General features: G+C 43.1%; 1 protein-coding gene across 6 annotated transcripts; it reads left to right on the top strand.

Annotated features, from left to right (window-relative positions):
- Nucleotides 1-1946: 1946 nt before the first annotated feature.
- On the top strand, nt 1947-11077 carry gata3 (GATA binding protein 3). 6 transcript variants are annotated; one of them, XM_028424817.1, is made up of 7 exons: nt 1947-2355; nt 2455-2838; nt 3513-3992; nt 5780-5836; nt 5999-6045; nt 7444-7569; nt 9606-11077. In XM_028424817.1, the coding sequence occupies exons 2-7, from the start codon at nt 2604-2606 to the stop codon at nt 9894-9896; spliced, it is 1236 nt and encodes a 411-aa protein (XP_028280618.1). In that variant the 5' UTR covers nt 1947-2355; nt 2455-2603; the 3' UTR covers nt 9897-11077. The 6 variants fall into 6 exon arrangements, with proteins under 6 accessions (XP_028280618.1, XP_028280592.1, XP_028280608.1 ...); XM_028424791.1 differs by having other exon boundaries at nt 3513-4049; XM_028424807.1 differs by lacking the exon at nt 5780-5836 and having other exon boundaries at nt 3513-4049.
- Nucleotides 11078-17788: the final 6711 nt, after the last annotated feature.

Genomic DNA, 17788 nt, shown 5'->3' with positions numbered 1-17788 from the left:
TACGCACAGCGGCGGTTTGCAGCTTCAAAAATAAACTAAATGTGGGTTTGTTTTCACACACTGAGAGAGAGAGAGAGGGGGGGGGGGTGCACAGTTTGGGATTATAAATGACAACTTTTCTTTTCTTTCTTTTTTTTTAAAGAGAGACAGACTTATTCCATCCTGAGTAAGCTCCAGTGCTATTGACACCGAGGCTTGGGAATCAAGTCATGGGATGGCTTCCATGTCCCATTCTCTAAGCTTCGATACATCCAGTCAAAAAAACAAAACAAAAAAAGAGAGAAAAAAACATAATCGGGATTTTAGGCTACATTTACCGTCCTGTGTTGCCTCCGAGCACCTATAACGGGTACTTTGTGGATAATGGCTCCGCGATACTTTTCAAGAGGATAATTACACGAGTCCGCTGACAGCTTGACAATGGCAGCTACAGCAGTTTGCATCCAAGTTCAGTCTCAGGTTTGCCTGTGTGAGAAACGCTCCCTCTCCCCCCCCCCCCCTCTCTCTCTCTCGCTCTTTCTCTCCAGGTATAGGGCTATCCTGGAGAGGAAAAAATAAGACGCTTTGCCAAGTCTCTGTCAGTCTCTGCTCCCATGCGTTCGGCTGATATTAATATCAAAATAGAGAAAAAGAGGAAGAGGAGGAGAAGGTGGAAGGGGTTAAATATTTGGGTACACAGGTGACTGGAGCCATCTGCTGAGCGCGCGTGGCCTTGTGAGCTTTTAAAACCTGTGACCCACCCTCACTTCTACCTGATGTTACAGGCTTGATGGTGCAAGGGCGTGCGCGCTCTCGCTTGCTTCACTGCGCGCCGCCAACAGGGTTCATTTCCTGAACCGCGGTGACGTCACATCCAGTGACGCTGCCCCCACCACGTCGTATACACACACACACGCACACACATCCTGCTCTACTATTACACTCACTGCCAATCTGAGCAACCAAACTGGGATTTGGATATAAAATACTTCCCAAAGGGGCAGGCTCTAATTTTTAATGCGTAAATACGCACGGCATAACGCACGCGTAAAGTCTGATTTAGCACTGATTTAAAGGGAAGATGTTTCTATTTATTATTTTTATTTTTGAAATAAATAATATGAGGCAGGTTAAATCCCTCCCCGTGTGTGTTATCGGGTTACATTTAATGCACTGTTTTGAATAAATCATGACATGAGCCATTGTAGCCTGTCTGTTTAAGTTGCTGCAGTGGATCTGCACAGATACTAAGTGCCAATAATAGCCAACATTAGGATATTTTTTTCTCTTTTTTTTGTGCGTGTGTAGTCTATAAGCTCAGTAACCCAGTCGTCCTTGTCCGTGGCTGCTTCACGGTGTGAGGAAATCGGCTCAATTTGGATCTGCCATTAGAATAATGTGCCTGTCACCGCGAGAGGACGCACTGTCACAATTTTAAGAGCATAAATGTCCCGCAACCTGCCATTGGCCCAGAGCAACAGGCTCTGCAGCAGCAGCAGTCTTTATATCTCTTACTTTGTCAGAAACTGCACCAGAGTGTTTCAAAAAGTGCAATAAAACACAAATAATTAATACAAAATATTTGATTTCATTTATGAGCTTAGAAGCATCTGTGAGTTTTTATATTATGATTATTTTTCAATTATCTTTTTTGAGCGTTTCTTTTTCTATTAATATCTTTTTTTTCTATTTAAGTGCATTTTTACTGTAATCGAAGTTAAAAAAATGACCTAAAATATCTCAGTACCGCACTGATGTTTTCATGCGAAGATACGCGGTTAAGTCTCACGTGGGCCTACTAAATAAAAAATAATCCATGTTTTAAAATAAATACGTTTTTTTGGCAAGGTCATTGAAATAAAAATCTGCATCTCCCCTGCCCCACGTTATATTCAATTAGGGCAGGCCCCTCCCCTAACTGATGACACTGACAGACCCTCCTTAAGTTGCGTCGCGCCACAGCTGTCTGCAAGCATTGAGCTGCCTGGCGCCATCCTGAAAGAATGCCTTCACTGTAAAAGAGAGAGAGAGAGAGAGAGAGAGAGAGAGGTAGAGCAAGGGTGAGCGAGCAAGAGCCACACAGACCAAGAGGGGAAGAGAGAGACAGGAGCGGAGTTAATGGAGAGGGGCTACAAACTGCGCGCAAACAGAGATTTGATCAGTGAGTTTAACTTGCTGGAGCCGGTCAGTGCGCAGTGAAGCCATCCGCTGCAAACAAGCCCCGCGCGCTCGCACTAACTTGTTGAGCTGTGGCTGAAACACTCTGACATTTTTTTCTGAGAGAGAGAGGAAGAAGTTCAGGAACTCTGTGTGGGACTGGATTCCATTTTGGACGTATTTATATGACAACACCTTTTGTAGCATTTGTAATGTGGGGTATGTTTCGTGTTTAAATATCTCTGAGTGTGTGTATATTTATGTGTGTGTGTGCATGTGAGAAAGTAAAAGACACTAAATTCTCATTTCTGTTTCCAGGTGATCGGAAGCACGCGCGGAACCTGTGGATTTAACGAAAAAAAAACGGATTTGGGACAGAATCTTATTTGTTATCTTTTGACTTGTTTGCTTCGGCGCACATGAACATTTGCTGAAGAAGAACATAAATAACAACAGAAAGACAAGCGATGGAAGTAAGTGCGGATCAGCCACGATGGATGAGCCATCATCCCGCGGTGTTGAACGAGCAGCATCCCGGTTCACATCACCCGGGCCTCGGCCACTCATACATGGACCCTTCGCAGTATCCCCTCGCTGAAGATGTGGATGTACTCTTTAATATCGATGGACAGGGCAACCACGTCTCTCCATACTATGGAAACTCTGTCCGAGCCGTCCAGAGGTACCCTCCTCCTCCACACAGTAAGTAATCGGCCCGTTTAGGCCTTTTATTTAATAATGTGCACGTTAAAAACAGACTCCATTACTGTGTGTCCCGAATTATTTGTATTATCTTACTCTGATCCGGGCAGGGTTTCGGTTTTGGTCTGCCCCTAAAAAAACCTGAGAGCTTAAAGTGTTGTGAAACCACGCCGTAACTGTGTATACGTTTACGCCTGCTTCGGTTTCTGTCCAATTCCAGTCTAAACTTCACAAACACGCGCTGACTCATGTGTCACAGAAGCTCCTCAAAAGCGCGTGTGTAATATGTTTTCTGGATCAATAGAGTGTTACGTTACAGATTTAAAACAAATACATGTGTTGGCACAGGAGCCCCAGATGCACCTGGAAGATTTTTGTGTTTTCGTTTGACACACAGTTTCCTTCATTTGTGACTTCCTCAGCAATCAATCACGATGCAGGTTCTTGAATCTTGTTTTTGAATTTACTTGTCAGGGCCTAATCAATGGGAATGGTAAAATAATGCACGTGCATGGCCTCGTTGCAGTTTTTATGGTTTCCACAGAGCGCAGATGGAGCCATGGAAAAAATGAAATGTATCATTGTGCATAAATGTTGCTGAGGCCTGAAGAATTGCATGTATTGTTGCAGACTTGAGCAGGTTCTGATCCTGTTTTGTGTTTTTGCTGCCTCAGGTAGCCAGGTGTGCCGTCCCTCATTACTGCACGGCTCCCTGCCCTGGCTGGAGGGGAGCAAAGGAATCGCCCCGCATCACAGCACTTCTCCCTGGAACCTCAGCCCTTTCCCCAAGAACCCCCTGCATCATGGCTCCCCGGCCGGCCTGTCCGTCTACCCCCCGGCCTCCTCCTCTTCCTCCCTGTCTACCGGTCACTCCAGTCCACACCTCTTCACGTTTCCCCCGACCCCACCGAAAGACGTATCCCCGGACCCGGGCATATCCACCCCGGGTTCCAGCAGCTCCGGCCGGCAGGAGGACAAAGAAAGCATAAAGTACCAGGTGTCCCTGGCCGAAAGTATGAAACTGGAGTCAGCTCACAGCCGGAGCGTGGCATCAATCGGAGCAGGGTCATCCTCTGCCCACCACCCCATCGCCACATACCCACCCTATGTCCCTGAATACGGCCCAGGCCTCTTCCCACCAAGTAGCCTGATAGGTGGGTCATCTTCTAGTTATGGTTCCAAAACGAGACCAAAAACAAGGTCCTGTTCAGGTAGGCGTGCGCTTTATTACATTCCCTTTTGATCTAACCCCATTCCCCAGATTTGCAGCAATAATCAGCCATGTTATATCATTCATACTTAAATTTAAAAAAGAAAGAAATGCCCACAATGAGCACATTCATCCCCTTTTGGGCGATATACAGGTCAAATCAGGCGCATCAAAAATGACTCAAAGCTTTCTCTTTCATCACAATAATAATAATAATAACAATAATAATAAATAGTAAATAATATAAATGACAGCAAACATTAAAAATCATTTAAAACTTAAATAAATATACTATTTGAAAAATAAACTAAAACCCTTCAGTGCTACACATATAATATTTATTTTTATATAAAATAAATGATCAGTCTCAATAATTAAGGTAATTTTTTCTCAACATCTCCAACAGAGAAGGGGGCAAAGAGGGACAGAGAGGAAGCCAGCTCTCCGGGCTGTGTCGCCCCGTTTATATGTTTAAGATAATCCCATTACTGTCAGACCAGTGCACGCCACAGTTGCATTGTTTACCCAGCGGTAGAGCACCGGATGCTGCTCGTTCATTCACAGGGAAAAAGCGGGGTGAACCGTCGCCGTGACAGGGCGCAGGAGGGAGGGGAGAGAGAGGCGAGGTATTTCCAAAATTGTGTAATTATTTTAAAGGTTATTGCGCGCGCAGTTTTCTGTAATGAGATTAATATCTTTGAGTATAGAAAACATGGATTATCTGATGCATATCATCGGGATTATTCAGCACCATTAATGCAGATTTTAATTCGAGGATCATTTCAGATAATGGTGCATTTAAAGATTTTTCGAGCATTCACATTTTTAATGAGGATGTCAGTGCTTTCTGTAAACCTCACACTGCAACTCTGCACTGCTTCTGTTTGATTTCATCTCCTCATGCAAATAAAGAAAAAAAGAAGAAGAAACGCACACTTTCCCGGTGCTTGCAAGTCTGTCACATCTATCTTTCTCTTTGTGGAGAAGTCAGGCCTGATGTGTGTTTTCTGCAGAGAGAGAGAGACAGAAAGGGGAAGTATGGCTGCATGAGAATGCAAAAGGCTCTCGGCATTGCACCAAAAAAAGCCCTGCGTGAGTCTCTGCTTTCAAATAATCTGTACTGCGACTGCAGCGCGCTTGTTTCAGTTTCAGCCCCCCCACCTCCCCATACATAACTATAATCACACTGTTGGTGCACGTCTCACCTGTCGGTGTCACTAGAGAAGTGCCAGTCAAACCTGAACAACCCCCTCAGTTATTTCAAAACAAAGGCCGCGGCAGCCAAACATTTTTATTATTATTATTACTACTATTATTATGGTGGTGAAAGAGAAGAAGTCATGTTTTTACGCAAATTTTACGCACATATGGATTTTTACGCATTCATAAAATCGTGTTTAGGGACACGTAGTTTGCAGATTTTGTGGTTTACTAAAATGTTTTCTGCCTCATGGACCTTAACACGACTGTTTTTCACCACCACCGCTAACCACATGTGTAGAATGTGTGAGTGTGTGTGTGAAACTGAACCACTGCTAAGGATAATATTTCAAATTGATTATTATTATTGTTGTTATTATTATTATTATTATTAATAATATTATTATTGCACTAATCTTTTTATTTCAGCACTGACAACATGCATCATCGGTTATTTTTATTTTATTTTCACTGACCTGGACACTGTCTCCATTTTTTTTTATGTGGGTGTGTGTGTGCGCGCTCTTACAGAAGGTAGAGAGTGTGTGAACTGCGGGGCCACGTCGACTCCGCTGTGGAGGCGGGACGGTACGGGTCACTATCTGTGTAACGCCTGCGGACTCTATCACAAGATGAACGGGCAGAATCGCCCTCTCATCAAACCCAAACGGCGGCTGGTACGTCTTTTACAGCGTCTCCTCCTCTGTTGATGACATTTCCGTCTCTCTCTCTGTTTTTTCCCCTATCCAGGAAGAAGTAGGCCTATTAGCTGCAGGAAATTGACTCGACAAGTGCAGGTCTCTGCTTTCAGATACTACCATAGCTAAAAAAAAAAGGCACATTTTTTTAAATGCTATTTTGAATGTGCTAAAATTGTCCAAACAGGGCTCCTGGCTGCACTCAGCTTCATGACATATTTTTTTATTTCAGTATTTTTTCTTTAAGCTATTTTTTTGCAGGGAAAGCCCCTCTCATCAAAACTTTAGGAGGAGTTCCCCCCTCTATAGTTTAAATAATAATAAGAATAATAATCTTGTCCAGTCCTGCGCTGCTCTGCACTTCTTCTTCTTCTCCTCTATAATGTGAAAACCCGGCTCCTCAGGAAAGGGCTGCCGGATATCTGAGCAGCGCAGATAAGTCGCTTTTAACAACACAGCCCCGCTTCCCCAGTCAAAACATAAAGGCTACAGGGAGCCCGAGCCAGGCCAACACACACACACATGCACGCACACACACATATATACACACAGTCACGACTTGTTTAGTGTTAGAATCTCTGAGGATGCTCAGGTATGGGTCACTGCCACGCCATTTATTTATATATGGAGAAAGAAAAAAAATCTATATTTGGAAGCCAAAAAGAAGCTAAAAGTGACTCATAATTTATGGCAGAAAATATTAAATATAGCAGGACTTAGGAAGTGCGCAAAAGGAATAAAATCTGATTGGTTATTCACAGCACGAAGCAGCAGCAGCAGCAGCAGAAGGGGTTATTAGGCCACCACATGTGTATAATTGGAAATCCCTCCAGGAGATAATGTAGTCCTTTACGTTAGCGTGTCCTCTGCGGTCACCTGTCTATCGATTGTTTTTAGAGATTATAACATCAATGTCAGGCAGCTACAAAATCCATCGACTTGCAGTGAAGTAGCCCGCAGCACAGCCACGTTTTCTCCACTGCAGCGTGCATCTATATTTAAATATATAACACAAGAGAGAGTTTGACTTGTTTCACGTCAGGGGGCTGACATTTAGAAACACGGCTTCGTGGCACTTTAAAGGAAAGAAGGAGGGGAGGGAAATTTAATCAGATTTAATAGCTCTCCCGTTTCAAGGCAGTGCTTTAATGTCTTCTGTAAATATTTATTCTGTTGGAGGTATGCGCTCTGTGACGCTATTTTTAGCCTGCAGTGAAACCAGCTCTGTTTTTTTTTGCGTATTTCTGTCCTTATTTTTATACTATTTTCAGCCTGCACTAAATGCAAAAATGCGCTTTTAGACTATGTGATAAATGAACATAATTTTATTTGTTTATTTAAGTATTAATAACTGTATATTATCCTGCATTAAATCCCCCTTTGGGCCTGTGCGTAAAGCTCTCCATTGAATCTGCGGTAGCCCTGCTGTTGATCAGAATAAAAAGCTTCCTTTGGTTGTGTGACGTTTTTTTTCTCTCTCTCTTTATGTGTGTACAGTCCGCAGCCAGGCGGGCAGGGACGTCATGCGCAAACTGTCAAACGACAACGACGACGCTGTGGCGGAGAAACGCCAACGGGGACCCGGTGTGCAACGCCTGCGGCCTCTACTTTAAACTGCACAATGTAAGTGACAAACCTTCACAGACACAACATCTCTCTCCGGTGAATATTTTATATTCTCCTTCTGTGGCCACCTTCTTCCATCTGACTCGTCCCTGCAGAGAATTTCCGGGGCCACTGCGATAACAAACGCTGCAGAATTAATATGATTTATTGGCAGTAAGTGCGAATCTAAAATGTATAAGTGAACTAAGCCCGCAGCCGCTTTGCTGTTGAATATTAAAGAAGGTGGGGGCTTAATTAAAATTCGATTAATTTCTAGGCCCAGTTTTTCCCCCTTCTTCTTCTTCTTCTTCTCTTTCCTAGCCTTTTGGTTCCATGCGCGCCTGGGACTTGAAGTCCCCCCCTCTGACCACCAATCCGTCTGATTCGTTTTGGGTTCTCACCACATCATTTCACATCCTCAATCTGAAAACCCCAGGGACTCGTTTATCTCTGCCTCTCTCTCCTCTCCTGTGCACAAAGCTGTCACTTTTAATCAAACAGCCATTGTAGCTGAAACTAATAATAATAATAACCAGGCTAACTGCTCTGAGGCCACATGTAGGTAATTTTCCTCCATCAGACAACAGATAAAGGTGGTGTGTGCGTGTGTATACATATATATATGTGTGTGTGTTTAAGGGGGAAGAGTATCCTGCTCTGCGGCCCTGCTTGTCACGCGAGCACTCCCTGTTAAATCATTTTCCCATGTTACTTTTGGCTGTGCAGAAACTGATTCAGACCAAGGTTAAAGGGAGAGCAGAATAATATTTCCCAGTTACACATTAGCATCTGAACTGACCCCGACCTTGCTGTAATTGTGAAATTAGTTTATTTTTGGTAAATCCAGACTTCTGTTGGCCCTTTGAAACAAATTCCACATTCTTCATGGAGAATTTAGCCGAGTCCCTGCTGGCCTGCATGTGCTCCTGATGTGTGTGTGTCCCAAAACACCTGATGGTAGCAGGAGTGTGTTGTCCTGTAAGCGTTGGCTCAGATAAGAAGCTTGTGGAAACAGAAAAGTTGCCACAAACATGAGGTTGTGTTAAAACCCAAAACATAGACGACCTCTTTTGAGTAATCAGGGTTTTTTTTGTGCATCTGACACCTCTGAGGTTTCAGGTGGTTTAGGTGCTGGGAGGGAGGATGTGCTATGTATTCTGTGGTGGTCATTGACTCAAACGCTGTTTTGGCTTTTTGTTTGATGTGCCGGGGTGGAAGCAGCGTGGCCGAGCGCAGGCCAGCGGCCCAAGGCTTCCTCTGTGAGACATCTCAGCATCAAAGAGCACGAGGCCTGACTGGCTTTTAGGTGAGGCATAGCATGCTTCAGAGAAAGTCACCCAGCTTAGAGAATGAAACCACATAACTGTAAAGATGGTGGAGGAGGAGGATAGACCCCCCCCACTAATCATTGAGGCCACTCTGTTTAAAGAGTCAGCGAAAAAATGCCAATGTCTCAAACAGCAAGAGAGAGAGAGGGGGGAAGAAATCCCTGTTCTCATTTCCCCCGGGTAGAACTACTGAGAAAGATCAGGAAGCCAGTCGGCCTCATCCACCTCCCCTCATAATCCTGCCCACAGCCAGAATTCCATCATCCAGCTCTCATTCCCGGCTTAAACCTATGCTGGAATACGGCAGCCGGGCCATTTTGGCCAAGAGAACGGCCGTGCGGTCGAGGAGGAGGAGGAGGGTGGAGAGGAGGACTTCTTGGCTGGCGCTGGCAGTCGTCGTGGCCATGTGTCTCTGTGGCCGGCCGGCTGCACATTAGCTGCCAGACCCTTTTCCATCTCTGCTCTACACACACTCTCCTCTCCACCTTTTTTTTTCACAAACCAGCTTGAGTCAGCGTACTCAAAGAGTATATATAAGACTCCATTACATGTCATTTAAAAAACCTTAAAATCCGCCTCTGAGAAAACTAAAACACCACATTTTTCTGGTTTGTGCCAAGACGTGGTGACACTCCTCACTTAACATTTGGCTTCTATTGTGTTGCTTTATGTCTGCAATGACAAAATACTAATCTGCCATCTTTTCTTGTCTCTTTTTGAGAGCAGATCAACCGACCTCTGACCATGAAGAAGGAAGGCATCCAGACCAGGAACAGGAAAATGTCCAGCAAGTCCAAGAAGAGCAAAAAGTCCCAAGACAACATGGACGACTTCTCCAAGAGCCTGATGGACAAGAGCAGCTCGTTCAGCCCGGCCGCCCTGTCCCGCCACATGTCCTCCTTCCCTCCCTTCTCACACTCTAGCCACATGCTGACCACCCCGACACCCATGCACCCCTCCTCGAGCCTCCCCTTCGCCACCCATCACCCCTCCAGTATGGTCACAGCCATGGGTTAGAGCTGCCCTCACCCAAACCCCGTGGCGCACTGCTCCTCGGCCTCACCATCACCACACCCTCCGGTACCTCTGCTGACCTGCTTCCATATCCTGAAAAGACAAATAAACTGCTTCTCGGTCCGATCTAAGCTCCTCCCCCGCCCCCCTCGGTTGTATCTTATTTTTTTATAAAGTCTGCAATGTGAATGTTTTGCAGACTTGACTGTGGCGCACTGACCTCCAGGGGAAAAGTCTGTCTTTCCTCTAACACCACATCGAGGCTCATCCGCACCATAAGGAGCTCCATTTGTGTACAAAAAGCCATTTTTCCACCTCACGAGAAACAGAACTTTTGTGATGCCCTCTCCCGCCTCTCCTCTTCCTCACCTTGCTCCTGTATAACAGGAACCCCTCCCACCCCCCTCTCCCCACGCTCTCCTTCTCCTTCTCCTGAAGACGAGGAGACAGACGCTGAATATATTTGTACAAATTGTATGAAATACAGTACATTTAATGAACACTTTTTAATTAAGTAAGAGAAAAAAAGAGGAAACATGCCCGTGGGCAGCTAACGACAAGAAGGGTACGAGTCGCAGCAGGTGGAGAGACTTGCCGCCGGAGAGGATCAAGTGGAGAAGACACCTCCGAGTCCTGAAGGAAAGAAGAAAAGTAAAAAAAAGGGAGGTGGAGGAGGTGAGAGGACTTTTAAGAAAGGGCAGGCCTCAGTTTTCGCCTGCATGTGTTGCATTAAGTTTGCAGAGAGCCGGCGGCTACGGCTGCAGGCGTCCCTCTACTTTTTTTTTCTTTTTCTTTTCGTTTTTTTTTTTTGTTGGATGTGCTATAGGTCTCGGGCAATTGGTTTGTGTCGCGTTCACGTACACACATGCACACACATGCACGCACGCACACACCCACACATACACACACATTTGATCACCTGAAAGACTTTCTTCCTGCCCACAGATTATATGCATTGTGAAAAAAGTTCCTGTATTTGTTATTTGTATGTATAAAATCAGAGTACCAAAAATACGAAAGAAACAAAGATGTAGAATTATTTCTTTATGTTATGCAGACTGAATGGTTGTAAAAATTTAATAATAATCACTAGTGTAAAATATGACTGCCTTTTTTGTTTCGTAATTTTTTTTCCTCTTTGAAAATAATAAACTAGTTTAATCTCTGTTGACATGTTAGCGCTATGGTTTGAGAGACGTCTTTTTTTAGTGACACATTTCACACACTACCCATCATAACCAGTGATGCCCCCGCCATTTTTGTTACCCAGAATTCACAGGAACAGGCTCTTACAGTCAGTTAAACGCAAACAGGAAGAAAAGAAATAAACAGTAGGGTCAGCGCTGAAGAGGGCGTTTGTCTCATCCTGCTAACACATAAACACACCAACATATATTGCCCACTAAGCTAATTAATACTAATAACTGAAACTAAAAACTGAACTAAAATCAAGAGTTTTTTACTCCTGCCACACAGCGTGTGTTCCTGTTTGTATATCTGAGGCTTGGAAATGATTTAAGTGTTTATCTGAGGGGAAAAAGAGGAACTGAGAGTTGGTTTCGACCACTTAAATAAACCGCAGCGTGGATGAAGCTGCTTCCTTTACATTTATATTCCAATGACAGAAATAATTGGTCACTATGAATCCAGGAATCTGTACACACATACAAACAGCTACATGTGCTCAGGTTTGCTTTATTTTTTGCTTATTATTTAGACCTTGCCTAAACCTGACTAAGACACCGATTTACACGCACAGCAAGTGGTCTAAATATTCCTAAGGACACAGGACCTCCAGGACACAGGACCACTGTGGCTCTGCTGCCCATGTTACTGATTTAATATGGAAATTAGACTGTAGCATTAGTGAATGCATTGTGAATAAGGAACTCTCTAATGGTGCTTTCACACCATAGTCTGTTAGTGTCGGTCTGAATCAGTCATTGACTTTGAGTCTTCTCTGTGGTTCAGTTTCTTTACACACACAGAGAAAAATCTCATCATCTTATTAATATACAGCTTACCACAGGAACAAAAAGTAAAGTCAGAAGGAAGGCCTGGTGTTGTGGACGCATGTTTCCGAAACATGGGAGAGACAATTTCACAATCAGTGAGCTATGCCAATTGTTTATAGCCCTACAGTTGCACGGCTAATGGTTGTTTTGGTGTATATCAAAGTGCGATTATTGTGTTCACACTAGAAGAAATTAACTGTACAAGAGTATAAAGAATAAGAATAAACTATAGTTCAATCAAAATGGACTAAAGGCCTAAAATTCATTCAAAGGTTACAAATTTAAAGATGGACACTGGTGGCACAGATTTTGGTGCTTTCACAGCTTGAAAGCTACAACATTTTTTCCACATTGTCAGTCTTGTTGTCCACAGACATGTGCAATTATCAGGGGCGGAGCCAGAGCTTGTAAACATTGGGGGCCCAGCCCAGACTGAGGGGTTGGTGGCACGCTACCTTAGGAAGATTTACGGGCAGATTACTAGTGTATATGCTGCCGCTTACTATGCTGTGAAACTGAAACCTATAGACACAGGCTTTACTAGCTAAATTAAGGCCAGAGTGAGATAAGAAACACAGACAGCATGTAAGCAGTTACTTTCAATGAACTTTCAAAATAAAAGGAGAATGTGCATAAACTTCATAACAAAGAGAAGGTGGGCCGCATTCGGCTCAAGGGCCCCTAATCTATGCCACCCAGATCTACTATCATTGTTTATATATGACTCCCAAAAGCTGTTTCATAACTCCACCTATACGGTAGTTATTCGACTTTGACATCCGTGTCCTCATACGCAACCAACGTAAGTAACAATAGCTGTGCTGACACACTCATCTCTGTATGCTAGTTTGTCTTTGCAGAGCATGAGCAGTTGGTGTTTTGAAACTTCATGAAAGATAGGCCTACATAAAAAAAAGTTGATTGATGCACGCTCACAGATTCATAAACACCTGGCCCTTCTTATGCACGACACTTTAAAATGTTCTTGTAGCTGTGGTTAACTTTGGCTTGTAAGTTCTGAAACAGATCTCCCTGTGCCCCCCCAAAAAATCATAGGACTGCTTCAAATCACATTTCCTTTAGTGAACTATATTTGCACAAGTGGAATGCTAAATCTGGCGGCCGTGGTCCTCTCATGCCTCCCTGCAGAAAAGGCCATACAGGAGTCAGGTATTTGGCATCATTTGTTTCTGAGCCGCTGTGACCAATCAGGAGATTTGCTCCTCTGTTTTAATAGCGAGGTCAAGGGAGCATGTGGAATGAGAATGGGAATAGTGTGTGTGTGTATAGAGGGATTGAGGAGAGCTTTGCCCCCGTGGTCGGACCCCATGGCCTCTGGCTGACCTTCTCCACACAACCCCCTCCGTGCTGCTGGTGTTTGGCTGTGGACGTCTGCCAAGGGTGACTGGAGGTGCAGCGGCCGGCTCAGGTGAGGATGAGTAACGGACAGAAGAACTCTCTTGATCTCAAAGCACTTATTTCTGTCCCTGTCTCTCTTCCTGCGTCTGCCTCTCGTCTTTCAGGTGAGGACAACGATGACAGATTTGTGGGTGTAATCGCCTTTCAGGAATAGTCCATCTTCATCTCGGCCACGCTGCTGTCATCATCAGCAGAGGTCAGGTCAAATGTGGGGTCAATGTTGTGGAGGAATTTGGTAAAAATACATCAGAAATATATGACAGAAATGACTACAAAGTTCTCAGAGGAAGCAGAAACCTGCGTGTACAGGATGTGTCAAACATTTCATCTTTTGGTTTTAGCTGTGTTCCAGTTTCTCTTCTCAACATTGGTTTGAAGGAGCGTCTGACATCAGTGAGGTCCCGTGTGTGGGGGAGAGCAGCTTGTTGTGTTGTGGGCTAATTATTATTCTCTTGTGCTACATTTGAAACCAGTATCTGTTAAATTATGACACAGCCGCTTCTCTGTCTGCATAGTCTGAAGTGAATCCCTCCTCTGAAATAGAAAAATGCTTTCTAGTTCTTAACAAAATAAAAGCCTGCAGGTCAGTCATCACAGCCAAACTCTGCTCAGAGCCACTCAACACTTCTTCAAATTCTACTGAAGTTTCCAAAGATGCCAGTTACGGTTATATCAGTCATGTATAAGGCACTCAGAATATTTCCTTGCAATAACAACAGTAACAAAATGAGTCTGATGAACGTAATTAACCACTTGGATGAGTTGGGATGAGCTGAAACAATATACTATATGAGAATGAGATGAATTTTCCAGCCTCACAGTTTCCACCATCTACCAGATACTGACTCAACATCAGGCACAAACTTGCTAACATCTGGCTTTTGTCTTCAGTGTAAAAGGGTACAATCAGTATTAATTCCCTGGTCAGACGTTTCTACAGGTATCGTGGGTATCAATCAGCTCATTCTGTAAGCTATTTCTATACCATGATGTTTGCTAAAGTTATTGACATTCTAAATATTTTAAATAGTCAAATTAATCATTTGCTGCTGTGGCATGCCCTTAAGCTCAGCCTAAAATGTATTTACTAGCAACAGGGGTGCTAGCTGATTCCTGCTAAGCTAAGCTAATCTTTTGGAGCTTGATATTTAATGACATAAGTCTATTTTATGGTATCAAATGTGATTATTGTTGACATATTTCACCATTATTTCACACTTATATGTATAAAACATCTATTGTTTGATCGCTGAGATATCACTGACACCCACCCAAGACACACAATGTAAAGTAATGATGATCGTCGGTTAAATTATTATAGGATTTGTGTAGTGATTTTTCAAAGTAAAAGGCTTGTGTTCTTATCACTTTGTTTTGAAAGGCCTCACGCCTGAAATCATGAAGGATGAGCTTCTGGGGCATTGTGGGAGTTCTCTCACTTGTTCGAGACCCCCTCACCACTTTCAAAAGAGCAGCCTCGTGTTGTATTGTCTCTTTAACAATCGTAAATTTGAACCATAATCTCCCGTCACAACATAGCAGATAAAAGATAATTATCTCTTTTGCTGAGGTACCCTGGGGCTTCTTGGATGGCCTAGCAGACAACATGCCTAAACCCTCATCCCACACACACACACACACTTTCTCTGTCTCTCTTGCACACACATTTGCAGCAGACTGCTGCTGCTGTGTTGGGATTCATCAACAGATGAGTGTAGATGTTGTTTATGTGGATATGTGGAACACTGAATAAACCGATGTCTGTATGAATTATTCAGCTCAAGTGTGGAAAAATGCAGCGTTTTTCTTCTTTTATTTAGTGGTGGAGGTGGCACAAAGTTCACAAGTTCACTACCGGAGCAGCTTAAAGGCAGAAACGTCAGTCTACAACAGCCATTCAGAGCGAGTGAATGATGGCAGAAAAGTGCAAGGTGAAGTGTTTTAGGTAAAGGCTGAAGTATGGTATGAACGATTTCTATAAACTACACCGGAGGCGGAGACAAAATTGTTTATATTTAATGTTTCTCAAGTCAGTGATCTTTAAAGGTGTTGGTAATGCATGCTTCCCTTGATTTCAGTATTTTTCCCAAACTGTAATATGGCTGAGACTATTATCAATGTACATTACAACTTTTCTTCAATTGCTACAACTACAGGAAACTTGACTACTTAAAATACCGAAGAGCTTACAAATCCAGGAACTAAACTTTTACGGTTACAATTACACAACAAAAAAAAAAATTGTTATTTACATAACAATGTACAGGTAATTTTTCTGGTAGCTGCATCAGAAGAAGAGTGAAAATTACATATGCATGGCTCTTTAAAGTGCTGCTAATGGGTGATGCTGCTAATGCTAACCTAGTGGCATCCCGTCTTTCTGGTTCTTATACTGATCCAGGCTAATCCAAGTTAGGCTGGAAGAAAAGTGTGAATATTATTCTTGGTATCAAAGTGTTTTTTAAGAAAGTATCTTTACAGGAACAGGAACAAAGTTCAAATACTAATTTAATATAATACTCTATTACATTACAATACAGCAGAACAACTGACCATGACATAAAACTGTTATATGTTCCCACTTCGCTTTGTGTTTTGTCACTATTTGGTAAGCTAAATGGCACCAAACGATTTAGTTGGGCTTAAGAAAAGATCAACGAAGTCACAAAATTTTCACAACACACGTCACATTACAAAGCAAACTTGCAACAAGCTTCTCTGCTATTTCCTTGGCTACTCTGGTGTCAATTCACGCTGCTATCAGAAGGCTTAAACACCTGATGTTACATCTCCCCTTCAAAATTGACCCATCACCTTCATTTTCCTGCTGAAGAAGGCTGGTAAATTAATTAGTGAGCTCTAGAAGTGCCGAAAGATTTTGTTACCCAACCCAGGTTAGCAATTTCATTGTGTGGAAAGATTAAATTAAAACACAATGCTCACATTCTTTCCCTCTGTGTTACATGGTCTGCAGCCTGATTATCAAAGGAAGAGCAGTTTCTTTCTGATGTCAAACTTTTCCGCTCGGTCCACCCTGCAGCACTTTTAGAGCGCATTTCCATGTCTTTGGCTGTACTTCACGGCTCTGAAGACATGTTTCACAGCCGTGTCCCCTGGCTGGTCCTGTGTAACGGACAGCCATTTTGCCCAGCCCCCCCCCCCCCCTCCCCCCGCCAAATAGAACATCACCTGTCAAAAACTCTGTGGTAGCAGCACATTTGCATGGGCCTGCATCCACAAACTGTCACTGGGGTTTACCCAACCCTGTGTGAAGACTTCACTGCTTCACAGAGAACAAACACCCAGCCAAATCACCTGAGCTGTGCAGCAACCGACTGATAGCTGACTGGCACTTCTTAGCCGCATCACAAATCCACAGAAAAGTGGAGCAGACAGGTGTTTGTATTCAGTTCATTTGGTTGCAGTGCCAGAGGACATGCATTAGCTAAGCTGTGTTTGATGACACGATCTTGGCACCATGTGCAAAGGTCTGTTTGAAGAGTGTGTGTTGAATACCACTCTGTTTATATCTGGGCCAAGTCAGGCATTAATCACCTCCTAATAAACTAGGTAAAAAGTTGATATCTTAGGACAGATGTTGCAGCATTATATCAGTACATACCCTTTTTGGCACTTAATTTTTTCTAAATTTAGGGTTTTTATTTCTTTTGCAATTACTTACACAAAAATGAAGTTATTTTTTTAACTGCAGTACAATACTTTTTTCAGCCTGCCAGAAAGAAAACACCTGCCATGTATAATTTCTTGGCACGAAAACTCACTTTTAAAGATGTTTCACAGCTCACTGCACCTTTTCACCTGGAAGTTATTCTCTGTATCTCTGTTACATACAATAATTTTCTAAAGAGTTTCCTACAGCTTCTTAAACTTCACTTATCAAGTTGTCTGCTTCAAGATTAAGAAGTCAATACATTACATTTGCAGACGAAGTAGAAAGACAACAATCTTATCTCACTAAAAAAACTACAACTTGTAATGGTGTGAGGTGGAGACAGATTAGATCTTTGCAGTGATTCAGATTTTTTTTAAACAACAAATCTCTGCACACCTAAATGCAAGACAGGTTGGAAGTCCTGCCCCTACAGAAGACCTCAAGTTTCTAACCCTGCAATGTTATTCTAAGAGTGTCTACAACAAAGGGAGGAAAACTCATAGCCGTGTAATGTTTTAAACAAAGTGGTCTTGCTGCACAAAGTTGGAGAAGCTGAAAAAGCATGGCACAGAATTCAAAGCTATGGCGAGTAAAAAAAACAAAAAACAAAAACCTGACCATGATGACAGCAATGCTGTAAAAAGTGACTAAAATTCACCCTAAAGGGAGCACAAATGGGTGAACCAAATTTAATGGAACTCAATCTAACTGCAGTTGGGATATTTCACCTGAAAATCATGAAACCAGCCTATCTGTGACCACAAAACTCAGCAAAATGCATCATCTGG

This window comes from Parambassis ranga, chromosome 2, assembly GCF_900634625.1.
Source record: "Parambassis ranga chromosome 2, fParRan2.1, whole genome shotgun sequence".
In the NCBI taxonomy this organism is placed as follows: domain Eukaryota; kingdom Metazoa; phylum Chordata; class Actinopteri; family Ambassidae; genus Parambassis; species Parambassis ranga.
Note: the sequence above shows the minus strand (reverse complement) of the source record. Positions and strands in the feature narration are given on the sequence as shown.